Source organism: Gasterosteus aculeatus, chromosome 11 (genome assembly GCF_964276395.1).
Source record: "Gasterosteus aculeatus chromosome 11, fGasAcu3.hap1.1, whole genome shotgun sequence".
Classification (NCBI taxonomy): domain Eukaryota; kingdom Metazoa; phylum Chordata; class Actinopteri; order Perciformes; family Gasterosteidae; genus Gasterosteus; species Gasterosteus aculeatus.
In genome coordinates this window covers 10,281,250-10,309,233 of record NC_135699.1, presented here as the reverse complement: position 1 = coordinate 10,309,233, position 27,984 = coordinate 10,281,250, and the positions used below count along the sequence as shown (strand labels likewise).

The 27,984-nt window shown below is 41.9% G+C and overlaps 2 protein-coding genes across 2 annotated transcripts; both read right to left on the bottom strand.

Annotated features, from left to right (window-relative positions):
• Nucleotides 1–787: 787 nt before the first annotated feature.
• LOC120828164 (charged multivesicular body protein 6) lies at nucleotides 788–4,922 on the bottom strand. The gene is made up of 8 exons (XM_040191566.2): nucleotides 4,359–4,922; nucleotides 3,812–3,921; nucleotides 3,469–3,556; nucleotides 2,970–3,056; nucleotides 2,494–2,559; nucleotides 2,058–2,138; nucleotides 1,229–1,304; nucleotides 788–1,113 (listed from the first exon to the last, which is right to left on the bottom strand). Exons 1-8 carry the CDS (start codon nucleotides 4,422–4,424, stop codon nucleotides 1,064–1,066), a joined length of 624 nt encoding a protein of 207 aa, XP_040047500.1. The 5' UTR covers nucleotides 4,425–4,922; the 3' UTR covers nucleotides 788–1,063.
• Nucleotides 4,879–26,872, bottom strand: LOC120828163 (protein tweety homolog 2-like). The gene is made up of 14 exons (XM_040191565.2): nucleotides 26,287–26,872; nucleotides 23,034–23,206; nucleotides 20,290–20,401; nucleotides 16,753–16,973; nucleotides 14,257–14,352; nucleotides 13,025–13,097; nucleotides 10,839–10,908; nucleotides 10,674–10,729; nucleotides 9,338–9,430; nucleotides 9,157–9,249; nucleotides 8,419–8,561; nucleotides 8,121–8,306; nucleotides 7,942–8,020; nucleotides 4,879–6,693 (listed from the first exon to the last, which is right to left on the bottom strand). Exons 1-14 carry the CDS (start codon nucleotides 26,413–26,415, stop codon nucleotides 6,613–6,615), a joined length of 1,605 nt encoding a protein of 534 aa, XP_040047499.2. The 5' UTR covers nucleotides 26,416–26,872; the 3' UTR covers nucleotides 4,879–6,612.
• Nucleotides 26,873–27,984: the final 1,112 nt, after the last annotated feature.

The following is a 27,984-nucleotide window of genomic DNA, read 5'->3' as shown; positions in this document are numbered from 1 at the left end:
CCATTAGATAATATTCAAAAATAAATCATTTTCTTCCAAAAACGGAGTATTGAAATACAATTCTAGAGACATACATAGACAATTATGTAATTGCCTATCGATTTTGTTATAATGCACTCTCTAAAATATGGTTTATTATATCATAAGCAGCCAACAGGGCAAACCAGACACAAGGTTATTAAACATGTACGGAGAGAGTTTTTCATGTTGTCCTCAGAGCAGAATCCTCACACATTAAACTGACAAAGAATGGCTGGTCCAAAAGAAACCAAGCCAGCCCAAAAAAATCATATATGTATCAGTATGGTCCATTTTGTTGTTTTCTTCCTCGGCTCTTTAAGGCTTTTTGTGCAAACTGCTGCTGTGAGCAACCTACAAAACGGCAGTGGTCCCCATGAAGTTTCTCTCCTGTGTGTTTACAAAAGGTAACTTCATGTATGCAACTGCAAAGCAAAGTCAAAGTGAGTCATACTCTGACTGTTTTCCCTTCTAGGTGATGTTTTTCTCACAGCGGATACTTTGCGTTAGTTTCATTGTACATGCCAATTAGAGTCTAAGTGCACACTTGGTGTCGGGCTGTAAATACTATACTGGCTTTCTTGTCAAACATCTTCCCACATACCAGCAACATGGGCTTTCTACTTCGTGCCGAGAACCACGCGCACTTTACTGATGGGATGTTAATGAACACACACCTACTTTTGTTGAGTTGAAAGAAAACTAACAAGGAGTGCCCCCTTCTGGAGAAAGCATGATACACAACATATCAAGAAAAAAAGGAGAAATATTGTGGCCAAGGCTCAATTTAATATTGAAAACAACTAAAATGAATGTGTAAAACATCTAAAAGCGCGTCCCCATAAAAACGTTTCACCATAACCGAAACAGTAACAATGTGACGTTGCTTTGCTAATACAAATCCTTTATGTAGATACTTCAGGGGAGCACTAATGAGTGCAGGTCCCAACTTTTGTCTACTAACAATTAAGGATGAAACAGTGGAATTAACAGAGTGCCGGCCGGTACAAAGAAAGCCTACTCCCAACCGCAACTTGACTCTGTTCTAGGCCGTTAACGTCTCTCTGTGTGCCGTGTCCTTTGCTTCCCTCCTCTCTAGAAAGGAAAATCAAAGAAAAGCAAATAGGATCAATCTGGCATGAATTGCTGCATAAATACATCAAGTGTGTGAGGAATGCTTTGTGATGTGAAATAAGAAAAACAACTGTACCTGTTCCAGCTTTAGCTGCCTCTGGTACCTCGGGTATTGGCTCAGTAGGTACTTCTGGAAGTTCTACATCTTCTCCCTGTTAGAGGGGTGAGACAAGTTGAAAAATAAACGTTGAATTAATAAAGGTTACATTGACCAACCGCAAGCGCACAACAGTATTAATTTGCCAAGCTGAAAATGTTTTTTACTTCTCAAATATGTGATATTTTGCAGATTCAAGCTTCAGGAATCGGAATCCTTCACTGAAGGGATCTTCTCCCTTAATGTCCTGGATGCAACTAAGCAACATACTTTGTCATATTCCATTTGAAGAGACATTTGTGAAAATATAGAAAAATGATTCCATCCAAAACATTTGTAGAAAACTGCTAGAAGGAATATTATTTCCTTGATTGATTTTTATCATTACATTGAGAAGACTTGAAAATAATTATCATTTGTGTCTCTGTTCAAGTGTGAAACATAATAATTTGATGGGCTTGAGAGTGTGTCATTTGGAATGATAATTAGATTACAAAAGGAGGAAAAATGCTGAGGTTTTAAATATTAGCAATCAACCAAATTCATACCAACAACTGTTTCAATTGTAGAGCCTGTTATTACATACACATTGTGATTTTTGGGCCTCTAGCTTTGCTACACTCATTCCTTCTTCCCGAGAGACAGATAATGTTATCTGATCTGATCTGATCATAATACCAGCATGCAGTTTGGGTATGAAATCCTCACTTGGAATAAATCACAGATTTAACAACAGCACTGCTCATAGTTACACTCCGACACACCAAACATGGTCTCTGTGGGTAACAACATGCAGCACAGCACCCACCTGAGTGATGGCATCCAGCTCTGCTAAAACAGCCTCCTGGTCCTCCTGCGTCAGGGCCCCAGCCAGCATTTCATCTATCTGCTGCAGGAGCAAAAGAACGTGTTAGCTGACAGCACCGTGACTGGCGCCTGAGGGGTCTGCATCCTTTGAATGTAAGAGATATTATAACATGAAGATATTAAAAGTAACTGCTCTAATACAATGTTAGCATTATTCAAATTGAATCAACTAGAATCACCTCCTTGCAGTCGAATGCCTCTGCCAGTGAGACATGTTGCCGTTTACATCAACGTCATCCCAAAATGTCATCACTTGAGTATTCTATTCAATTAGACATTGGCATGAAAATGTCCTAATTGGCATATGAATTCTTGAGTTTTGGGTCATGGTGACCTTGAGTGCAGTTTGACATTCGTGACACCAAGCAGATATTTACCCTTTGATATTCAATTGATTCTTGGGTCTCATCCAGGATTCGCTCCACATCTTCGATACACATGATCTGTCACAAACAAGAAAAGGAGGCACTTTTCAGAGAAGAAACGTCCTATTTGGGTGAAAAGTGTTTTCCTCACATTCCAGTGGGCTTGTGAGTTTCCAGGGCAGGATCTGTAACCTGTATCCAAGGATGTGGTGCAGAAACAGCACTGTAGTCAAGGCTTTGCTTTTTAATCCCATAATCTTCAAAGAATGTGCACCAGCTATGCTAAACCAAACCACACGTGTTCGCCACTGTTCAGTCCGTTGCCAAAGGATCACATTGAATAAAGAGTGTTTATCTGTTGAAACTTTTACATTATTGAAGTATAGATCCCACATCTCACGCTTGAGAGGTTATTATTATCACGTGGGTTTAAAAAGCATATTTTTACACTCAAAAGACAGGATAGAAAACAATGAAAACACATCTACCTCGTGCATAGTCTTCAGACAATGATTGCCAACCTTAAGTCCCTCAATGACTTCCATCTCAATTTGCATGAACTCAATGTCTTGAACCTGTTGAGAAATATGAGCGTGTAAAACATACAAAATACAGGAATACAGACATGCAGTATGAAGAAAAGAAAATAATTCATTCAACATTGCCTAAAAATCATCTGATTACGTTATTTACGGTATTTCAACCGACATACAATTTCAGATGACTACATACTGTAAAGAACACGTTTGTTACTGATGATGGTTTAGGGTTAGCTTTAGGTGGCAACTTGCAGATAATCCGAAAGCAGAACATGTGTAGACAGACTTTGGAAGATTCAACTTTTAATCTTAATATTTCACATCACGTAGAATATGTTCCCGGCTCTTCAAAACAATTGCATGAACTATAATCCTGATACACCCATAAACTTGGGCTTGGTGACTTAAAAATGAGTGACATCTAATAGGGTGAATGCACAAAACTTACCATTCGCTCGAGATTTGATATCTGACTGTCTGTCTTGTCTAGCAGCTGATCCTGATATCGTTTCTTCTTAAGAAGTAGCAGTGCTTTTCTGCAATAATAAATAAAAACAAAAAAACATAATACAGCAAAGATCTTTTTTTTCTAGGATAGCCATAGACTGCAAAACATTGCATATACGGTGAGATCTGCACCTCAGGAGATTTCTAATGTGCCTGTGGGAAGTTGTGTTGTTTTTAAATCTAAACCTACAGTGATGCTGATGCCATTACATGTTACTGACTAACATGGTGGAAGATGTTAAAACAAAAAGGACATCTAACGAATCCTCTTCTTGTACGCTCACTCTTTCTTTCCATCTTGAAGCCACTGCTTTGCCAGAAGTCTCTCTTTCTCCAGTTGCAGGGTGATTCTCTTCTGGTACTGCTTCAGCTTATCTCGCTGCTGCTTCATTTGCTGGGGAAAAGACAGTCAGATGCACTTTTAATAAATGCATAGACCAAATGGCCTGTATCCTAAATAACGTTAGAAAGCTTTATGTATCCCCAGTTGTGAAACTCATTAGCATTATTCAAATGTATTTCCGGACTTATAGTCTATATAACAAGAAACAGCATTAACCTAATACGACAACTAACGTTATATGCCTATAACTGGATTATCACGTGTCTGACAAAAAGTAATAACGTGTTGTACTACCATTGTTATATACAGCAGATAGAATTTCCACTCGGCGTTTCACAAAGACACACGGACAACCGTCTAAATCTGTATTACAGAACAGAAAGCATCCTTAGCACGTAAGCTAACATTCCTCCGTGTTGCCTAGCAGCCACGGCGCTGTGCGCCAAGCTAACGGGAACTAAGCTGCTGCTGCCCCGCTATCAGCTTACCAAAACCGCTCTGTCTTGTTCCGTTACACGCGTGGGTTGACTTCTTCTCCCGAAGACGTTGCCCATTATTCAGCCACATCCCCTCCACATCCTCCTTCGTCGACGGACAAATAATTACATATTCTCGACCGTTTTACCGTGATAGTCAAAAATGGCTAGCAGGGTAACCGACTAGCATTACAACCATGTCAACGGTTTGTCCGCGGTTCCTACGGCAAGAGAGGCAGGACAATCACGTGGACGTCTGTAGTATGTGGAACTCCAAGTAACATCGCTACGTGTCTTTATCCTAATGGAGCAGCCAAACAACAGATGTTATTTGACATTTGCAGCACATAGCATCACATCTAGCTGCTTGACCTGCAGCTAGATGTGATGGTCAGGGACGATGGAAAGCTGCAGAGTCCCCGCGGGGTTCCAGGTCAGCACCTCGGACAGCAACACGTCACAATGACGTCACCCCGGGCGAAAGCTTTTTTTCTTTTTTTCATGCACTGGACTAACAGAAAGAAATCATAAAACGTGCACATTTTGTTGTTTATTTTACAATACTTTACTCTTTGTAATTTAAATCCACAATAAATTTGCCGTATATCTCGGCCCCAGAAGCGATTCCATACAACAAATCGTCCAGTTTCTTTCCCATCGATGTACTGGATATTTTTACAGGGAAGGTTTTGTTCATTTACCATTCATAGTCTGTTCTATACAACAAGGTCATACAAACCATGGTGGACCTTTGCATTTTTTTTTCTGTTACAATTTAACTTCAAAATTCTCTCTGTAAAAACGTTCAACGTTTATGTCAACAAAATGACTTATTTTAAAACACTTATTTTTAACCTGGCTGCATCCAATGAACAGATTTCTCCTCTGGGAATGATGTATGCAAACAAAACACATTTGATGAGTAAATGCCTCATTAGCATATTCAAACATAACATTTCACAAACTGATAATACAAGGTATAATTATATGCATGTAGCAAATCAAGTGGGAAAATCGTGGCGGTATCTATCAGCAATTATTTTCCATTTTCTCTTGAGGTCCTTTCCTTTCCTCCTTCCGTGTTTGTAATATATGTGTATATGTATTACAATATGTAATATGGATATGAACATTTTTGTGAAAAGGATTTTATTTGAATGTACAAAGATTATAATTATAAAATGTGTTTGGCGCTGTAGGGTCGCAGAGGACAATGCTATTTAGCCTGATGTCAAGTCGATGTTGTCCTTTATTCAGTCTTTGCTAATATTATTTGGAAGTTGTGTTATGGAGTGGAGACACGGTACTATAGAAAAAAACACAGCATTTATGCTCAATATGAGTTTAGTTGGATGTATCACCCAACACAGAGATAGGCATAGAGATTGTACACTGAAGAGGAGATTTTGTCATTCACAAGGTATTGAGGCTACGAATATTTTAGTCTTACAAATTTAGTAAGTGTTTAACAAGCTGTGTTAACAAGTGTTGCATGCCTGGAAGTCAATCAAATCCCAATATGTTGTGCTCAATGAATCCAGGGGAAGCAACTGCTGCGGTCCGTAAATATAGCAACATCATAATAAACCCTTGACCATTTCACTCGTAGCTGCTCAGCAGGTGTTACATCAGATACAGCACAATAAGATGCTTAAACCAGTGTCAGTTAGAAAGACAACATTTAAATTGATAGCAAATAACAACATTGGCTACATAACAAAACAACAATATTTGGAATGGTTTTCATTTGGTATTATTGTTTTGACAGGTTGAAATAGTGGTGTTTCATTTCAAATACCGTAGCACCATTAAGGAATATACAAAGGCCAAAACAGAATTAAAATACTGTCATGGACTAAGTGTTTTTGTAAATGTCTTAATGACACGACGGAAGGTCCATGGGTCATATACAGTCATCCCATCTCATATCAAAATAATGTTGGATACATTCAGCTTAGATGTTCTTGATTTGGCTCACAACATATGCTCACATCGGAGGACAATATTTCCAAACATCATAGCGTCATCAACAGTCTTGAGATGACTTTTTTAGGGAAATCTCAGTTCAAAACCGCATGCAGGGCTTTCAGAGCATTTCATTGGAATCTTTCTCACGCAGCACCCTCATATGCCGGCTTTCATGTCTAAGATTGGGACAGCGGGCTGCGGCTCCTGTAAACGGGATTACGCTATGAAGGCAACCTCCTCGGTAAGAACCCAGAGTCTCAGAAAGTGCCTCTCTAAAGAGGATTCAGTAGGTAGCAGGCTACACCTGGAAGCCAGTCCCAAAGTGTCTGATCTGCGCGTCAGTCATAGACAGATAGGTGGTCCTCATACTGGGCGAGTACTGCAAGGGAAATGATTGAAAAACAACATTTAGAACATCTGCCTTCATACAACATCATGTTGAAATAAAAATAGTCATTTAAACAGTTTAAACTTCAAGTTTGGAGACTATTTCTTTTCAATCTGAGCTGCTCTTTAATTAACAGGTTGTGTGGAATCAGGGTGGCACTTTAATTCAGCAGGGGGGCTTAAAGAGCAGGTGAAGAGAGGACAGAGGGCATGAATCAGGGCGGGGGGGTCAGAGGATTAAGTTACACTCACATAAAGCCCTCTGGGGATAAAACAGTACCGCAAGGTCAATGGTCACATAAATGATGTAGTGTACGGGGCGTTAGGAGGGCGTCGGGGTTTTAAGGTTAAAACATTCTGCACAGCAGGCAGGAGCACAAAGGTTAGCCCACAATGCGTTTTGAGGGGCGGAATGAAAATTAAATAATAAAAATCAGGGAAGAAGTTAAACAAGGATAAAATCCTACGGTTTTTAAATGTCTGAATAAAAGATGAAACAGAAAAAGGGTTAGTTACAAAACAGTGGTGAATATTTAGCAGTTGGATGAAGGTTTAAGAGAGGGTCTGAATAAAAGCATGAGAAAAATGCAGCTGAAACAAAAGAAAAAAAAAACTTCTTTTACAACAAAATGAAAATAACATGCTGGTACCTGAAAATGTGTCACAATGGTACACTAAAATCAATGGCCTATTCCACATTCTCACTCTTTCTTTTCATCATGAGGTGTTTTCAAGCTGTTTTCTACACTACAGAACAGAAAACTTAACAGAAAGAAAAACAACCCGAGATTTAAAATTCATCATCATCTATCATCTTGCTTCATCTCTGCACGCCGGCTGCAAGCTTTTAGACCGTGAGTTATATCACTTTACTCACCGAAAGCACCTGGTTATTCCACACATATATAATGTACGTGTTAGTCTTAGCAATACGATTAGGAAATGCAATCCAAGGCAGTGGTGAATCAAACATGAACTCGTGCTCAGAGGTTAGTGGTGAGAGTGTGTGTCCGCACACAGCGATGCCGCTGAGCTTAGAAGTGTATGCACCTCCGTATACGGCCACCAGAGAGCAGTCCCCCATCACCTGCAAACTCTCCTCACTAACTGTTGAATGTGTGAGGTTCTTTACAGTGTACATGCGTGCATGCTTGCTGTTAGTGTTGCGGCCGTGCTGAGGTCAGTGGCGTCCTCATCGTCATCACACTAGGGACACTAGCGCCTCGTAGGGCCAACGCACCGAGGGAGGTGGGGATCCTCTCCCTATCAGCGGCACGTTCTCATAGCGAGGACTCCCTCCAAAGAGCATGGACTGATTCCTGTAACGAGGGGGGAGGGTGGGGGGGGGGAGTAAACAGTGAAAATGTAAGAAATGAAGCAGACAAATAGTCAAACGGGGTCATTGCGTACTGATCTTACATGTATTCAGGGGGTGGCATGACATTAGAGGCGGATTGTGAAGGTGGATGCAGGCTGGCCTGGCTCCCGAGGCTGCTGGTAAAACTACAGAAACTGTGGATGTTGGACCGTCTGGGGTTGTAGGACATTCGCCTCGCTTCGGGGTTGAATGGATCCTCCTCGTCTATGTCATCAAACACTTTGTCTCTGGATGAAGTGGTAGACGGACCCACACACAGAAACAGAGAGAGTGCCGGCGTTAGCACTATTTGCATTGTCTACAGTGCGTAATGGGATACGGGGATCCCGTGGTTCTGACCTGCTGTCCATTAGCCTCCACACTCTAAAAATGGCGCACAGCATTGCGGGGAGTGCGCAGGCAGCCAGCAGGGAAAACAGAGAGAGGTAGAGGAGCCCTTCCACCCCATCATAGCACACACCCATTAGGGCGTCCAGGTAGTCCTAGAAGAATGGAAACATGTGGGGCGGTCAGTTTTTGTCAGTGCACAGTAAAAGTATTTTTTTTCAAAGAGTAGCTGATGTTAGTGGAAAAAACAGCCTTTCCCAGATGAACATGTTAGAAATGCACTTTATCCACAAGGACACAACGCAGTGTTTTTCCATATGCTGCTCTGATGACACGCGGATAACAAATGCACTCTTTGCTTGTTTTGACTAACAAGCTCTGAGAACACTCTCGACGTTTGCTTCTTTGTGTGTGCTGTTTTCTTCAAGTCTATTAGAGCATTCTAAATTCGAATGTAAATAGCATTTTTTACTTGAATGCATGTGGACAACTTGCACACCTTTTAGGCGCTGAGATGTCCTATTCCCTTTGCAGAAAACCCTCACAATCTGGAACCTGCAAATGGTAGCTTTAAAGTGGCGAGAAACGGGTTGGTGGGTAGAGCCACGTTAGCAGATGCAGAGTGCACTGACACGCGTAAAAACAGGTCGACCTGTGTTTAAAAATCTAGTCTAGTTGGTCCTCTAATTGCTGTGCGCTACGCTACTAAATACCTTATTAAAAAGTGTCCTGGTAGTAGTCCGACCTCACCTTATGCAGCCCGCGGCAGTCGAGCAAAGCTGTTAGCTGATGCAGACTGAACTCGGTAGAGTTCAGCAGTCGCTGGATCCCCAAAAGGTCTCTCTGCATGAAAGAAAAAGTATAAAAGAGATGAGAGAATGTCACACATTTCCTGTGACGTCGTGTGACAGAGCGTCGGCCGGCCACTTACCTCAGCAGTGGGAAAGACGGGCACGGACAACTGCAGCAAGCCCTGGATCTGGATTTGCATGGTGGTCAGAGAACGCTGACAGATTGTCAGAGACTGCAAGAAACACATCGTCGCCCACGGACATCACGTGCGCAGACATCCACGCAAACAAACAAAGAGAGAGGATCATATGAAGGAAAGCGTTGTTTGGTTGCAGCATGTCAACAAGTAAATTGGTGTTGAAAGAGGATTTCTAATGCGCTTAGGACACATTTCTTTCCAGACAGATTAGCCACCATCCGTCTCACTCAACAGTCCCCCCCACCTCCCCGAACCCACCCAACCCAATCTCACACGCAAACAAAAGAGCAATATTCATATCAACTAGGCCATCATAGGAAAAGATTATCTTTCCCCACTTAACAGGCATCATTTTAATCCCTACACTGTGATTATAACAAAGCATGCAGATTTTAAATAAATATCGGTCGTGGATTTATCCATTGTGAATTACCTCAGTACTTTCACTACAGTGACAGCACTGCTTATGAATAAAGCAACCGCTGAATAACTATCCCAACTAGCCCAACTATGGGAGAACCTTGCTTGTCAGTTCTCATTCACTCTCCATGTGCTCCATGATGTTACACTGGGTTCAGTGATGGATCAGGCGATCATGGAGGATGACTGTGTCGAAAATTTGAACCCTTATCTGGTACACTTGGTTATTGAGATGACCTCGCCTCTTACGAAATGATTTGTCACAGCCATTCCAGCCTCAAAATATGCAATTTTCATCTAGTTGTAAATCGTTTGTAATTAAAAAATACAATGGAAGACAACTATAATGTTTTCACATTTCAAATAATATGATAAAATAAAACGAGTCTCCTAAAAATGTGTTTTGTCTTAAATCTTTCTTTCTTTAGTCATACAAGAAGTGATGGACTGAGACAGAAATAAATCAGAAAGATGAATTCCTCATTCTCCTTCCTAATATTTTTCAAGACGCCTCTGAATGGTAGTTATCTTTCTGTATGATATACAGTAAATCAAATAAATAAAAAGAAACGTGTCTTGTGAGAGTAGCCCAAGGCAGAGATTATGAACAGGGAAAAGATACAGCTAATCTTAGGAGAACGGATTAAGAAAAAGGAATATTCTTTGATCAAAGTTTATCACTTTAGGTAATTAAATTATTAGTGGGGTTTCATTTTTCAGAGCTTATGTGATTACGGCCTGACGATGATCTTAACAGCTTGGCATTTAACAAGGAAAAAAACAAAAAATGGAAATACATTTTTCAGCGTGCGTAAAATGAATGTGTAAACTGAGACATTGAGCATTTTGTCAATACCTGCTGAAAAGGGTTTGGTAGATTCGGGCTGCAGAACAAATAATAGTGTGCAACATCTGGAGGGTGAGAGAAATAGGGAGACAGGGGGAGAGATTAGCACTGAGTCTTAAGATCCAATGACAGAGAGTTGGTGTCGGTGTAATTCTGTTTGTTGAGATGAATCACCTGCGCTGAGGAAATCCTTGGTTTGGTTAACAATAAACTTGTCTGGAGACACACAGAAGTCGCTGGTGCCCTGTAGGAAAACAACAACATGATGTAATCTTGCGAGAGTACGAACCAAAAACAAAGTGAAATATTTATTCCAGCTATGATCTAGATCCGATTTATTGTGCTGCAAACCGGGTTTGCACTGGTCAGTTATTGTTAATCTTTCAAACAACACAAACGCGTTGGCTGAGAGATTTTTGTCCCCCATTTAAATGGGCAGTGAGGAAGCCTGTGAAATGATGGTATCGCCACATGGGCACGCTTTGAACTGGAACACAGAGAAAAATGTCTGGTATGTAGGGACTGGCCTCGTGCTTGTTCATCATGAATTCGTTCTTTGATGACCTTGGATGAAATCTACTACATAACTTCATGCTCTTAAAAACACGCATGAAGACCTGCTAATGGGCGTGCATTAATAATTGGAGGTCACACGGTCTCTCTGCAATCCCTCCCTAGAACATAAAAACAAAACAAAAAATGACTTATAATATTTTCTCATAGATTTGAATGGTTGCTAAGTTGGGGAAAATAACAGGCTGCTGTTCAAATTGAGCAATTTCAAAAGGTATCAAGAAATCTGCTTTGCTGCAGAACAAAACATCAATGCTTCGCGTCTTTTACTTTTAATTTAATTCTTAAATCCACTGTTTTTCATGTCAGCCCCAGATATTGTTGTTCGGGGTCTCTCATTGTAAAGTACAGCTCAAAGGAGTTTAAAAAGCAAATTGCATGTGAACAACCAAGGTTGCAACTAAATAACACGGACGGAAATGCAACTCTATGGCAAGACACAACGCATAATAGGTCCAAATAACCTTGGATTTCCATGTACACTTATTCTAACTCGATTTAAGATTAGCGACACCTCCGCACTGGACGGCGTTCACATGACATTTATCCTCCGCAAAAACTGTACTTTTAGGACGTTACTCTTCCTCACTATCTCATTATACAAGCAGGGACGTTTTGTTTATGCTTCGTCTCATCAAATATGTATGAATTTATGAGCATTTTCTAGGCCACCACCACATCCACGATCTACCTTCCTTTCAAGACACAATATTTTTGCATTTTTTGAGTAAAGACGTGCAAGTGCAAGAAGTACTGTTTCGTACGGTCCTATATGCAAATGATTTGACTGAAAACTGTGGTCTTTTATAAACCGCTTCTGTGTGAAGGACTTTACCGATTAATAATAAGGCAGGTATTCTTCTAACAAAATTTACCGAAGCCCCCGAAGCCCTGATCGTTGACTTTAGTTTGGAGAACAGCAACAGTCTGACAGTGACAAAGATGTGCATTCTGGAGAAAGGCTGTGCTCAACTGGTTTGAATATGGGTTCATGCCCTTCCATAACGTGCTAAACTAAAACACAGAAAAAGCTGTTCTGAATCATTTGTAACAAGGTTTTACACCTGCGGAGATGCTGCGCATTCACAGAGACTTGTCTGTATTTCACCCTTGTGTACTTAATCCGAGTTTAAAACCAGCTTTCAACCCCTCTTCTGCTTCATTCTCGCCTCCCTTCGCCTCACTTAAACAGCTGTCCAGATGTAAATTCCTGGGAGATAATCCACAGAGAGAATAATCACGCAGGAGGAAAGGAGATGGAGGGGAGGAGACGGTGGGAATGGAGGAACGCTGGAAGTAAAGGGGTTACTCTTTGTATTCCCCAGACAGTGCCCCTAATATGAGCTCATTAAACACACTAAGCCCAGATGCACCGAACACATGGGGCACCGACAGGAAGACGGAGCAATCTGTCAGGCATAAGGAGGAGGACTGAATGACAGATGAAGCGGAGCACAACAAAAGAAGAGATTTTGAAGAAAGCAGGACAAGCAATTAATGCCAGAAAGAGATTTATTTACAACGTTAGGGCTAAAGGTTGATAAACCTAAAACGCTCGGGACTTGTAATCCGCTTTACTGCATGACTGACCATAGAAAAGTACCCACTGTTGACTAAACAAACAGATGCAGATACTTTAACGAGGAAAGATGTGCAGGAAAGAAATGGCAAGCGGGAAGCTGAATACAAGAACCACCACTTTACACTACTAAAAATATGGAACGCCATCAATAAATATGTGAGAAGCAAGTCAGTTAACGTTCAAAATAAAGACAACGTCTTCTTACCACAGCTGTAGCCGTTCCCGCTCCTAGTGAGGCCCAGCTTAGGATCATAGACAGCAATGCAAACGCCATGATCCTGGAGGAAAACACCAAACGCGAGAGAGAGATTGGGGAGACGGAAGCAGATGAATCAGTTCGTCGTTGTAACAATGATCTTCTGCTCTTTTTCACTTTTTCATTTGATTTATTCTTTTTAGCGTCTCCTTCTGCCTGAAGACAGACGTCCAATCGTGCTTTATCTGGTGCACTGTGACCAGACGAGACAGAGGGAATTATTTTTATTACGAGGGTTATTTGAGGGTAAATTAACTCATGACTCCATCCAGAATTGACTCTTTAGCTCTAAAGAAAGATGTATTCGGTTCAGATATGTGTGATTGGAGCAGATGTCTCACAACTAGATAATGCTAATTGAAGTCAGGGGCCTTTTGATTTCTGCGTTTGGTCATTTCTGTTCTGTTGGATTCCAGTAGCACCGTTTTAATTGGCTGCCGTGGTGGTTTTATGAGAGAAGGAAATAAAATAAAAGCTCCCCACTATTAACCACAATTTCTTTGTGATCACTGTCAAGAAAAAGCGACGCTATTTTACTGGGATTAACCAGTAAAAAGAGAAAGAATGGATGTAAACAGCTTGCAGATGGCTTCGTGTTCTCAACTCACTTCTCAGACCTTCTTGAAAACCCCCATAAAGTAGCCTGAGAGCACTTAACAATCAGCTGCTTGTGCGATCAATAAGCATTAGTGAGGTCCAGCAGAGAGAGATGTGAGGACGGATCCTGGGCATCAACTGATAGCACCGTCACGTAGGCTGCACTAAATTGGGCAAATGGGATCGGAGGTCCGACTGTGCATATGCTTGTCGGACATCGATGTCGGTTTAAATGATTGGTTGCAATTTTCTATCAAATTCCTAATCTTTCCATTTCTTACTTTCTATTGTTAACAGGAGAAATACTGTATAGGATATGAGATATGGAATTTACATTCAGCAAACCGATCAGTCGGTTTGATGGAGCATAAACTAAATCGTAGATTGGCCTCGTAGAAATAAAACGAAATTCGCAGAGAAGACCGGTACGGTCTTGCTATTATCTGTGCTGTTTGTAGATGTAGAGCTAACGCCGGGGCTGTTAACGGAGGGGCCGATGTGGAGCCAGTGAGGCAGAGTGCTGCGAGAGAGAAAAAACCTTACTCACAAATACATATGTACACATTCACACTGGGGGTACCTACGTGATGAGCAGCCATCGGGACTGCTTGACCATCCCCAAGCACATGGCCAAGCAGATGACCAGATCCAGGATCAGCAGCAGCAGATATGTTAGCCATCTACGAGACAGCAGGCATTAGCACAACAACTCTAGTTGATCGCTTTCCCTTGAAGTGAGTCCACAAACAAGCCTCGGAAGTGCTGGCCCGGCATATGTTCGGGACCCAAAGTGTGAGATCTGTGCGCTGGACAACAGCTTTCTTGTCTCCTACTTAGAGCCCATCTGTTTCAGGTAAATGTTCCGCCTGTTGGCTAAATAATTCAACACCACAAAATCCATATGCATTAATTTTTCAAGCTTGTCAAATGTCCTTCACAGGCTTGACCACGTGTTGGGTTTTTCTGACCAACGAAACACGTGGGAATACTCGGGGTTCAGTCTTAACTTCACGAGCCCCGCTGGCGTTATGAATCTTCTAGCAAAAATGACGCTGATGTTGAGGAGGGCGAATTCGGAAGATTCTGGCTGTGCAAGCATTGTAGTAAATCTGTACCCCAAGGTCGCTTGAGAATATGGATTTTGTCACACTATGTGAAGAATTCTAGAAGTTCACTGAAGAGACGTTGAAAACAGACTGCTCACAGAGGAGGGAAGACGGTCGGAGATAAACACTGAAAGAGGCGGCGTGCTACTTTATCTTCGAGAAACAAAACTGCGGATCATTTGTCTGAGCTCAGGGACCGGGAGGAATACAGAAACAGAATAAGGGAAGGGAGGATATGATATTGGAGAATGGTCTCACATCTTCCTTTATTCGAGTAACACTAGGTTGGCCAAAACATTTGCTGTTCATCAATAAAGCCCAGCCAAAAAAGCATAACTCAATTGCTGCATGAAATTCAATCAAAGCCCATGAGATTGTGTGTCATAATGCACAAAGTAGCTACTGTTGTCCAAAAGAAGATCTGGTGTCATGACAAGATGGAACAACACCACATATGAGAATGTGCATGCATGAAATTAATAATGTAATTATGTCAGAACAATAACAGCCATACAGCAGGCCAAAGGTCAGAGGCAATTATTATCACTAAAGCTGTGTAGCAAACAAGAAAATATGGCTCCTTGTGTTACTTTCATACAGAGAAATATTTTGATTAGAAAAATACATAATAGTCTTATTTCACGGTTGAAGTTGGGCTTCATAGTTCATTTTACTGTCTATCGTCTATTTTTGGTCTATCGTTGCACACGTACTTACTATACGCACGCTAAATACAGGTGTACGTGGCGACTGGCATGAAGGAGCCTTGAGGTCATAAATCCCGAGTCATCTGGTCCGAGTCCTTTTCAACAGTCCTTTTTAAAACTACAACATGTGTCGTCCCTCACATTCCTTATGTCATCTAAAACATGCAGGTAACTAAAATAATTGACATATGCATTGATACTAAGCAAAAACAGCTGCAGTGGAGGTTTTCTTATAGGCCTACTGCCCATCTGGTAGCATAGGTTCGAATTCATCAGTGTGTAACTGTAGAGTGCAGATCTCACGTATGCCATAAAGCGTGGTGACAAATATAACTCAACATAAGTTGTATCGAATAAATCAAGGTTAAACGAGGTGAAGAAGTAGCAGCACTTCAGTATTTAGTGTGTTGCAGAAGGACTGATTTACACTGCAATTTATTCTACTCAATCTGCAACCTCCTGGGAAGGACAGGAGTTATGGGATGAATGTGATTAGATGAAATCAACTTCAAGTTGCCACAGACCTCGCTCACGCGCATCCAAACAAGCCCTGTGTCTATAATGTACGTTGAACAAATGCTGTTGCAGAAGTAACGCAGTGTCCTAAATCTTTTTCCCGTGAGACTCTCATTCCAATTCAGTCCAAAAATGCTGTAATGAACAGGTTGCAAATGTGAGACTTCACAGCATAACAACACTATTAAGTTTTACGTGCCGAGGAATAAAACAAGCCACCAACGCTATGAAATTACACTCACAGTTTGGAGCAGCAGCCGTTGGAGTCTCATAAATTACCATCGGTCTCCTAAATGAATGCTGGATATTTTATTCATTTGGACTACTTTGTTGTTGATTTATTTATTTTTCTCTCTCTGTTTATTGAATTTCAGTCTTGGCCTCTCAATTTTTTTTGAAAAGCAAGTTCTAAAGAGAGAACCACATGATAGTAATAATTGCAATCACTGTGAGCTGTTGTCTGGGGGTAAGGAGATCATTTGTGGTCTAATAGCCACTCTGCCATGCACAACACTCTGTTAAAACATAAGCATCCTAAACTGCACATTGGGCAATAAACTCAATTTCTGCTTTCATTTATTTAGCAGTCGAGAGAAAATAGCTTTTCCGGCCTGCGTTTCAGAGGGAAGATCAATGAAATCCCATCTGCTGTCTAGTATGGATCACTTATATTCCCACTCTGACGGGCGTGTTCTGCTCAACCAATAACAAACTGCATTAGATGGTGACGATCACTGCAGGCTCCACCGACCTGTAATACTCGATGAAGGCTGTTTGGTCAGCAATGGCCGACAGGTCAACGTTGGCATTCTTTATATCCGGCAGAGTAGTCATCTCGCGGATTACGTTGTTGACCATCAGCGTCATGAAGCGAAGAGCTTGGAGGTATTCGATCCTCGTGGAAAATATTTCGTCCAGGCGGTCCAGGTGCGTCTTGAGTACCGTTTGAGCATTAGCGAGAGATCCTGCAACCTGGAGGATAAAACGAAGATAAGAGAACAGAAGAAGCGAGAGGAAGAAATAGCAGTAACAGAATAACAGAGAGACGGAGGTGAAGCGGAGTCAGATAGAAAAACAGAACACAGAATGCTTTCATAAACACATATATTAATAAAAAGGAGATTGAAAATATAGAGGAAGGGGAAATAACCTAAAAGAGCACTCTCTTGAGGGAAATATTAACTTTTCTTCTCAACCGTGTGTTGCGTTCAGGTAAACAGTGTTGGAGTGGAATACTAATAACAATATCAGGGGGACAACTTATCACAGGGGTCTTTGATAGTCAGAATGGAGGCAGGAGGCCCGCCGGAGAAGGGTAAATTCATTTGACTCTTCGGTTTGAACATAATCAATGTGTTTCACTTTCACACCCTCGTTGGAGTAAGAAACAGGTCAATTTGACAGGAAGAAATAGTTCCTCCACATTTAGAGTTCCTCGCTGGCAGCGAGGCCCACTTAGTGTACACAGGTGGTTTACAAAAGGGCACTAAAAGGTGGAATCAACTGCAAATACGTACTTCAAACCTGTTGTTGCATTAATTGACACTTAAATCTCATGTTATAGACGGATTTAACATTTTAGGAAAGAGGCACACTCGCTTTCTGAAGGAAAGTTGAATGAACTGATGATGTCAGGCTGTAAACCTTCTCTGTCAGGGCCCCCTTTGAGGATATAGGAACATTGTAGGACCCCCCCCTCAACCGCACCTCCCCCCATTCCCAGCAGTCCCTCTTTCTTCATCTGTCATCTTCCCTCTATTACACCTATGACTTCTTTAATAACACAGGCAAGAACTGCGAGTAAGGCTGTTAATTCCCACGCCACGGGAACCCACCACGGAGAAGATAAAAAAAACGTATGCACCTGTCAGTCGCCCTGACGCTGTAACATTTCAAACACTCTTGATTAAATTCTAGGGAGTTGAGAATGATAATGATTTGCAAGCAAGAAAGAGTGTCAAAGTGGAGATGAGGCGAAGGAAGCTACAGGCCCATCCTCCACTCCCGAACTCCCTGGGGCGAATACGTGATTGCCAGTAAACTGCTCTCAGACGCCACCTCTATGTTCATCATCCCTCACAGCTCCTGCCACAATGCCCCGAATCCTATCTGCAAGCCTGTACGGCTTGAGTGTAAGAAATGGGATCCATCGGGCTAGCTGCTTCGGGTGATCTGCATTTCCCTAATCTGGACCGTCCCGTCTACTCTGGAAATGGATTGAAGCTCACTCTTACTGAAAGCTGGTCACAAGGAGGCTGCTCCGCGTTGGACGTGCCTGTTAAATGAAACTCAGTGATTTAGGGCTCACTGCAGCAATGCAAGTGCCAATTCCCACGCAACCGAACCGCTTCGCCTCGAGCGATTTAATGTATCTGAGATGTACTGTATTAACTGTGACAATAATACAATAGTGTGTATATATAATCAAAACAGTAAACATTGAGAAATACCCTATGAATAGAGGCAGTCCGAACAACTGAAGAAAGTAGCAATCACAAGTTTTTTTTCTTTTCAAAGAGGAAGAGCTAAATAAAAAACTGCAACCAGTCGCAAATTGAATGCGCAGATATTTTGTCATTTCTGGGCGGCGCTGACGTGCTCTGAATATTGCAGGCGGAACGCAGGAAATGAAGCATGGATAAAAGGATACCTGCAAACAAACAAAAAAAACCCCTTCAATAGTGGGAGACAGAATGGTCCTTCCGATCACATCTTTCCCAAATATGGACCTCGCAGTGTGTCAGAGTGCATAATGTGTGATAAGAAGAGCCTTAACAAGCCATCAGAAGTGCCAAACAGCTTTGAGTGTAAACCACTAACCTCACAGGAGCCTCGCAAATCACAGATATTTGGTTGCCAAAGTACTGTGTTGGGATTTTTTTTTTTAATTTTGAACCATCCACTAAGGAAACCAATGAATATAAGTAAAGAAATAAAAAAGAAACTCTCTCAATCACCGAATAAAGCAGCTTCGGTTTTATCCAAGAGACAGCCGGCCAGCTCATCAGCTCTGTAAGTGGAGTCCATTACATCCGGCTATGATCCTGCAAGTGAGGAAGCCTTTCTTTCCCTTGGGATCATATATGTTTCTCTCTCCATGGTATACGTCATGCTACAGGATCAAATCAATACCAAGTTACTGCAGAGAAAGTCAGCGGCAAGGAAGTGAAATCCTCAGAGCTGAATCACATTTTCCTCCTGCAGCACAAAGAAGCTATTGTCTTGCAAACTAAACCCCCTTTTTCCAGATTATTTGTTATACTGCTGAGCTCAATACAACTGGAACTTGAGGTATATTGTATACATACCCGATTCAACGTTGTAGTCATTTTGGGGGATGTGACTTGCAATGCTGTTTATTTATATTGAATTGTACTTCAATATTCGAATATTCACTTATTTCCAAACGTTTATAACACCAGAGAGAGAGGATGAAACATTCCACAAAGTTGAATCATCCCCACTCTAAAACAGTTTACAACAATAGAATACCATTTTAACTTCAATGCAGGGGAATAATAAACTGGCGGGTAGATTTTGTAACGATCCCTTTCATGCATCATGACCCAGATTGTCATAAATTCTCACATCATGTGTGAGCTACAAAAGGGTTACATTTCAATCTAAAGCAAACCCGATGAAAAGAGTGTACACAAAGCTGTTTGGGTCGATACATTAAAACAATATGTGTGTGTATATAAGGCCTTTAAGTTGATGACACGCACTCACACACAGTATAGATAATACCACTGAGAGATGCAAAGAGGAGAGGCTTTACATCCATTAATGTACTGCAGATGCAGTTAATCCTCTTCTTCCTCAATGGGATTATTGCTTCTGGCAGGGCCTCGCTCTGACTCCCTTACTCTCCTCCCTCTTCCCTCTCCCTCCTACCCTCTAAGCCCCCCCAAATCCCTCCCCCAAAATGCAGGTCAGCAGTTGCATAGCAAGAATCCCATATTTACAAATCCCGATGCAGCAGTCACCTCAATTTCTCCACTTTCTGGCAATAAGCGGATACGGACCCCCCACGGTGAGGTGCTGGCTTTGGGACAGTTTGACACCCCCCATTAGCTGAGGAGGGATTCTGGTGTCTGCCAGCTGTCAATCGCTTTTTGGAAAAAAACTGTGATTTGTGTCATTCTAGCTAATCAAAAACACTAGAAATTGAAAATTCACACTTTATTCATTCACGGGACAATGACACTAACATCATTTTCAACACTGGCGTATGTCCACTTCAATGACAACGCTTGATGTCTGTGATACGGCTGTGGACTTCTCTCACCATGTCGTTGATGCCACCCAATGTGTGATCGGCGTTGTAGAGCGAGTAGGTCAGCCGGTGCACCCCGTCGTTGGTCTCACTGTTACCATAGAAGCCCACTCCCACAGCCGAACTGGGTGGGGGAGAAATTCAGATTTAATGAGTAAAGGAAACAATTCATTCTCAGTTGTGTTATTCACAACTGCCAAAAGGGGAACACCGATGCTTTAGGGGAGATATGTATCATGGCAAATGCACTTTTATAGCAACAAAACAACCATCCAAAGGCCTTCAGGAACTACATGGGCTACCATGCAAAGTTGCACCTGCCCCCCCAGACTAACAAACACTCGAACCTTGTCATGTAGCTGCCCAAAGACACATGGACATGGACTAGTGGCAACCAAACTACAGGTCTTATGAACAAGAGGTCAACCCACTATGGCCTTGATATTGTTTTTCCCATAATCTTCTTCTTGCCATTGACCGTTTATTGAACATTCATTTATCAAAACATCCTATTTGACCTTCGTTTTTTTATACTTGATTAAGTCTAAAACCAATGTTGTCCTTTGCTACTTCTTTCACTTGGCAATTTTGTTTTGACTCTTTTTTTCCTCACACACACATTCTGAGCTAAACAAAATCAAACCGCCTATTTTCAGCAGTAACTTGTCATCCCATTCATGGCTAAGGTATGTAATACGCAGGACCCATATTTTTCCTTCCACTTTCCTGCCGTCATGTGGAAGATTAACGGCCTAACCCCCTGAGTCAGTGTACCCCTATGCCGGCCGTCCACAGTGACATGAGCGATGACACAATTTCATCATGTTTTACCTCCGTAGGGTCGCTCAACACAAAGGTCTGAGGCTAGCAGCGCGTTCAACGGCATTTAGGGGCATTTTCCTCAGCTTGAGGAAGAAGATCATCAATCAAACTTCAGATAAAAAGAAGTCAGAGGACAATTTGTGACAATTTCTGTGATACCACATGTAAAGACCAACACAAAGACAAAGAAACTTCATGTCTGGTTTAGTTTCAAAATGCTGCAAAACCACACAAAAAGTACCCAGTAGTGAGATGGACACACATCCTGTTAATGAGGTCATCCTCCACAGTCAGACCAAGATAATGAAGCATCTTCACAAGTTCATAGAAACGTTTTTTTTTAGCATTGAATACATCCTGTCAGGACGTGTGAGTCAGAGTGCTTATGTGAACAGTGTTTTTTCTTGTGTCCATTAGCATCATGTAAGCATAATGAATGGCCCTGAATGTGTATCTTCTATTAAACTTCTTCCCCCAGGTTATGATTAGAACCATTAAGGTTTTTCTCCACACAATGAAGTCTGAGCAAAAAATATACACAATTAGATTATTCCTTATAAGCAAAAATGCACTTCTGTGGTTTAAAAACATGCATTAATGCATTATTCAGCTGGTTAAAGACCTCAAGCTCAAAGCCTTTCAAGACATCTTTGTTCTGTGTCAAGCTGAACAATGAGCTTTTCACCCAGCCTGTGGCGAACCTAATGACATGTCAGCCACAAGAAAGACCCAAGTAACAACACAGTAATGACACAGGAAATGATGTGTTTATCGTATATTAGTGTTGTGGCTTGGATTGGGGCTGTGTGCAGCTGCTAAAGGAGAGCATGAGCACTGGCACTAGAGCTTATGTGCACTCCACGACATCCGGGGCCTTTGTTCCTGCAAGGACGGACCACTTCACAGACTGATGACTGGACAATTTCACGTTTGTATTCCAAACATGTTGGGAGCGGAACAAGCGTCCATCTGGATGAACAAGTAATAACAGATAAATGCTTTGATTCAGTGGAGACCTGTGAATTGCCGCTATAATAAATTGAAACGGGGGTAAACAGAAAAACGACACAGACAGGGAGGATTTTTAGAATATTAGATTTGTTTGCTATTGTTAACCTCAATTCATCCCCATTCATTCCCCCTGGGTCAGAAATAGAGGGGCAGCAGCTCTTAAGTCCTTTGTCTATTTTCTGCTGGGTGACTTAGATGTAATTCTCTTTGAGAATCATGCAGAATAAAAGCTGTAAAAAGTTTATAAATTCATAAATTGTCGAGAGATGAATATATACTAATGTCCCTTGGAACAAGGTTCCACAGAGAGCTTTTGAGCGCTCTGGGCACAGACCCGAGCCTCTTTGCTAAACAGCATCACGCTCAGTCACTTAGCAACACAAAAGGTCTTGTGTGCTGTAGCGGCTTGGTATCCACACAGAATGTTAACAAAGTTAAGGTCCGACACATCGATAAATGTCACAGGTTTGAGCGCACGACAACGCAAACCGAGTTGAGCCTTTTTGGTGACTTATTAGGAAGACTGCAGGGATTATTATCAAAGCATAATACCATAACCTAAAGTACAATCCTTTACAACACACCTGTGAAACAACACTGGACTACGATAATCTCGTAGAAGATCGGGTCACATCTAAAAGCGCCAGCGTTACGGTTCAGAAGAGCATTTGAATGAACCAGCAATCGGGGACAACGTTTTAGCGGCGGCTGGTCAGCTGAACAGTCAGCTGAGGGATTTAGGGGTCTGATCATTGAGCCGTCAGCTGATACGGGGCCCTGCTGACAATGACGATGCCTGCCAGAAGTATCCTCACGTGTACTTTGCTTACAGGTAGTGGAGCAACACATTAGAACTCTACCGTGGTATCAAACAGAGTGAAACCGTTTGACTGACAGTTTGACATTTAACCCCTGGGACTCACCAAATGATGAGACCTGTGACCACAGCAGACCAGGTGAGACAGCAGGTAGCGGGCCTTTTGGTGTCTTCGTCTACGTCCCTGCGGCAGCAACACGCGCAGGCCAGGCACACCGCCACAACCAGCAGGCTGAGAGCCAGACCCACGGCAGCTGCACACGCTAGAAGGATCAGAGACTACGGGGCAGGAAGGGGGAGAGAGAAAAGAGAGACGACACGCTGCATGAGTTGAGGTTGAGGCTAAGAACTTTTTAGAAGATTAGATCCCAAAAAATATTTTTTAAGAGTAGTATCAGCCAACACTCATGGGTAACGATGTTGTTGAGGTTAGCGTGTAGCTAGCTCATTCAAAGGGCATCATCATCAGAGTCTAAACTCTTGGGGTAGAAAAAGCCAACAGGGAATGTCAACCTTTTTGTAGCTGAGAGGGAAAAAGAAGTTATCCAAGGTCGTGGGAGGGGAGAATCATGTGACCCAATGGCTTTCATTCGGTCTTGTGATTTCTGAGCGTGCAAAACAGTCAAAGCCTGAACGGTGGAGAGAAACACTCCGTAGAGAAGCGGGGAATACTGGATATGTACATGAAACAATCCCCAGGGAGTATTCTCTGTGTAAATCTGTTACCAGTACGAACATAAGAGTTTGCAGATATATGTATAATTGGCAGTGTGCTCTGAGGCAGATAGAAATATGGCTTTGTTTGCATCAGAGGCGGATATTTCTTGCTTTGACAACAATCAATTTCTTATTGTCTTTTTTTCTCAGAGACAAGTCATATGACCGTTTGATAATAGTTCTTAAATAGCTTATTTTTCAATGCATCTAAAAGGACCAATTGATATGTTTGACTTTACATCTGCCTGCTGCACAAACATTGTTTTTTGTTTTGGCTGATCACTAAAGGTTCCCACTGGACTGGAGCATAAATCATCACCAGGGGGACTTACATTTAGTTGACTCAAATTGACAACATTGGAGCTCTTAGTTAAAGACAAGAGAAAGGCATGAAATTGTTTATACTCAAAAATATTTTTTACTCCAGTTGTCGAGCCCGCAAGTTCAGCATGTCTGTGTCTGTTCGAGGATAGGCACAGCTGTTCCTTGAGTACGATGTCTGTGACTAATTATTCCATTTAAATGACATTGACACTGTGGCTGAATTTAAATGATATTGTTTTGCATTTTCTTTGCATAGTCCTTCATTATTCAAATTCTGTTTTGAGTTGTGTCGTGCTGAGGCGTATTTGCCCTGAGATTTAGTGCTCAGTGTGAGTGAACAAGCATACGTTAATGAATACTGTATGGCTGGTGTGTGGATGAGGATTGCTTTACAAACCAAGACAAATGGTGGCTTAAAAAAGAAGAAAACAAAAATAATTTTCCCACTTCCCACTAATTTCAATCTAACTGGGCAGGAAAATAAATCAGTTGAGCCAGTGACCTACGATTGATTGTGTTTTAAAGGAAGTAGGTCAACACAGACACAGCGCTTCCTTAACTTACATTCTTGCCAAAGCTATAATCCAATGATTTAACAATTATTGGATTTTAGGGACACCTTTGATGAGCCAAGTGTGTAGAATATACAGTGGCTTCAACCCTGGTTAGATTTTCTGTCACTATGAATCAGTTTCCGGCCCTTTATTATGCTAGTTCCACTCTCTTCTCTAATTTTCCACCCCATTGTTTTCCAATTACACAGGCAGGCACTTCAATATCCGCAAGCTGCAATGCCATAACAAGAGAAAGGATGCATGTGAGGGAGGACGATGGAAAACAACTACAGTGTCTGCGATAATTGACCACAAAGTCATTGATCTTTTCTCTTCCCAAAAGGATGTTTGTATAAAGTACCTTTAAGTATGCATGCCTGTCTAATTTCATTAACCAGGTTGGTTCTCTCCACTACTTCTCTCAAAAGACAGCAGATGAGCATGTCGAAATGAAGAACATCAATTCTCCTCAGGCTTGAGGGGCCGCGTGAGCTCTATTGACCGCCAACAGTGTCCGTGACGACACCGTGCCACTCTTCACTCCTCGCCAACTAGTGTTCGGCTGTGCCAGTGGGACCCTGCTGGGATTCAATGACCCACATGGACCTTGGCACATGAAAAGAGAGGCACGTTAAAGGAGAAAAGCCAGAGATCCCTGGTAACGGCGTCTTCGTAAATGAACGGGGCAAAAGGGAGCAAGTAGGCCAGGCGCGGACACACATAAACAAATAATTCATATTTCTTGCGAGGGCCGACAGTAATGGCTGTCACGAGTTGCTCTAAGATAAAAATGGAATCCTTATGTAACATTAACCTCGTCCAGTAGACCAATATGTCCACACATTTTTTTAAAATTTGATTTGCATTATCTGTCAACTGACATTTAAACACAAATATTTGATTTTGGTTTGGTGTCTTGTTTGGCAAGAGTCAGACAGAAAGAAGTAAAGAAGATGAAATCCTTAAAGTATAAGACAGCGATAATGAAGCGATTGACTGCAGATGGGAAACTATGGCAACAAAGAAGCATGAAAAGCCAAAATGCTTTTTTTCATCCCAGAGTTCATTTTATCTCGAATGACGCTGGTCCTGCAGTACACAATCAGTGCCCCATTACTGAACATGATTTTTCAAAATAATATTTTTAGACGGTGAAAAATATGTCTTATACAATAAAACAACCAAGAACAGGATTGATGGAAAGACCAGCACTCAACTCTCTCTGACAGACAGCAGGTTGTTTGTAGTGTTAACAGTCATCCAGTGTGTAGTTCTTTACTTTTTAAACTAACAAGACTGTAGTAGATCAAATAGTTGGGGTATTATATGTTACAGCTGTGTTTAAAAGTAGTAAAGGGTCTTGTTAAAAATCACGATTAGTTGCTTCTCTCTATGGAGATTTTTCATGTTTGCAAATTTGCATACTCTGCAGAGTATGCAAATTTGCAAACATGAATGTTGTGTATTACCTTAAATATTACACATTACTGCAACACAAGTCATGTGTCATCACGAGAGAAGCGCCATAGGGGCTCGGCGCATGTGAGGGAGCTACGCGGATGCGTCAAAGACGCACAAGAGAAGAACAACAAAATGAACAAGAGTTTATCTCTCAACACAGTAGTTTGTCTAAAACAACTTTGTGTTAGAATCTAGATCTAAACATTTAGTTTACCACTTTCAGTGATCCACAAGGGCTGTGATTTCTCTGATGCGATTCTTTTGGAACTACGTGCGCTTTTACGCGCAAGTGCATTTACCAACCTGCTGATAGCTCGTCTCCTCCGGCTTGAAATTGTTGTCGACCGACTGAAAAAAGAAATTGAAGTGGGGGAAATTGTGCAGCCAGTATGTCCACCACGGAGCAACGTAATCAAGTCTCGCAGTGGCCATTCTTGCTTGAAAAGACAGCCCACGCTTTCTCTCGAGACTTTGATAACCAAATATTCCCAGGTTTTGTAAAAAAAAAAAAATAAATAAATAAACGCGACTTTACCAGAAGTTAAAATCACCACAAAGCATTATAGAGTAATTTCTTCTTTTGCCATTACACCCTCACACCCGCACAGAACGCCACTACTGCTCGCTGTGGTTCCCATGGTTCTTCGGAACTACTAAAGCATGATCAGCGTCAGTGCGGGTCAAACGTTCGTTTCCGCGGAAGTGGGGATGGAGTGACGCGTGGAAGCTGCCTCCCTCGGAGAAGGCGGGACAGACACTTAACAGCCTTGTAGGCCACTTTAAAGTATGAGCAGTGAAGGAAAAAAACACGGGCAGCCTCTATAATGAGAACATGAGCAAACAGCGAAGAGACGAACTGTGTTTGGATGTCGATGCGCCAACTTCTCCCTGTTGACAGTTAAAATGCTGATTACAGTGTAAAAAAATAAACAGATGTGCACCCTGGCAGGCAGAGCCTATTGGTGGGGGGGGGGGGGGGGGGGGGGGTACACTGTTTATGACTTCTGCTGTTAATGTCTGACCTCTTGTGGACAACGAGGCACACTGAGGTTAACAGTGTGATCACACTGATGACGGGATGCACACACTGGGACAGTATTTGGCCAACCGTGCTTTTATTGATAGTGAGGTACTTTTCTTCCCTAGAAATGAAAACTGTATCAGATTCGTCACACTAACTGCATTACATGTACATGATCTTCATTTGTGCGGCAACACATTCCAACTCATCGTATGCTGGCTCTTAACTGGTCCTGGATAGCAAGTTTTTTTTGTAAAAACATTTGTGAAAATGTAACCAGGGAAGAGCAGTAAGTTGGATGGGTGAGTGTTCTGTGTTACAACACACTGGGTGATTGAGAATGTATAGTTACAGTATATTGGTAATCAGGACTGGGGCTGCCGAGAGAACGTTTGGCTTTCGTAGCTACTGTGGAATGACATCAGCCTCTGACTCACGTGACAATTCTGTTTATATTTCTGTTCATTTTTTTAGAAGAAAAGGTTTGATACCTCTGGAAGTGGCTTCAGCATATCTGAATTGGATCAGAATATTGTGTCGATTTACAAGAGACTCACTGTATATTGACATAAAATAACAGTCCGTTTGCGGAAAAGGTTCCACTGGTAGGAACAAGAGAATAAAATGTAATTTACATTTTGCCCCGAGGACGACTCGTGTTTTTTTTACACGGAATACATGGAGCAGTTTCAAGCACTGGCTCCCGCTGCAGTTATTTGGATTCTTTGATGCACCTCCACGGCCAGAGCAGCAAGAGAGTGTGCCCTGAGTCTGAATACTCTGAGTGGGTGATACTTGAAAGACACTGAATGAATATGAATTCTCGACTCTGCTCTGCCTTCACAAACAGTTGGATATGGTGCCGGGGAACTCTCGGGGGGGGGGATTGCGGTGCCAATCACTGTGGGGAACAACGTGAAAAAAGGGAATGGCATGAACACAAGCACCTCTGTCTGTGTCTCTTTAATTCAATCCGGGTG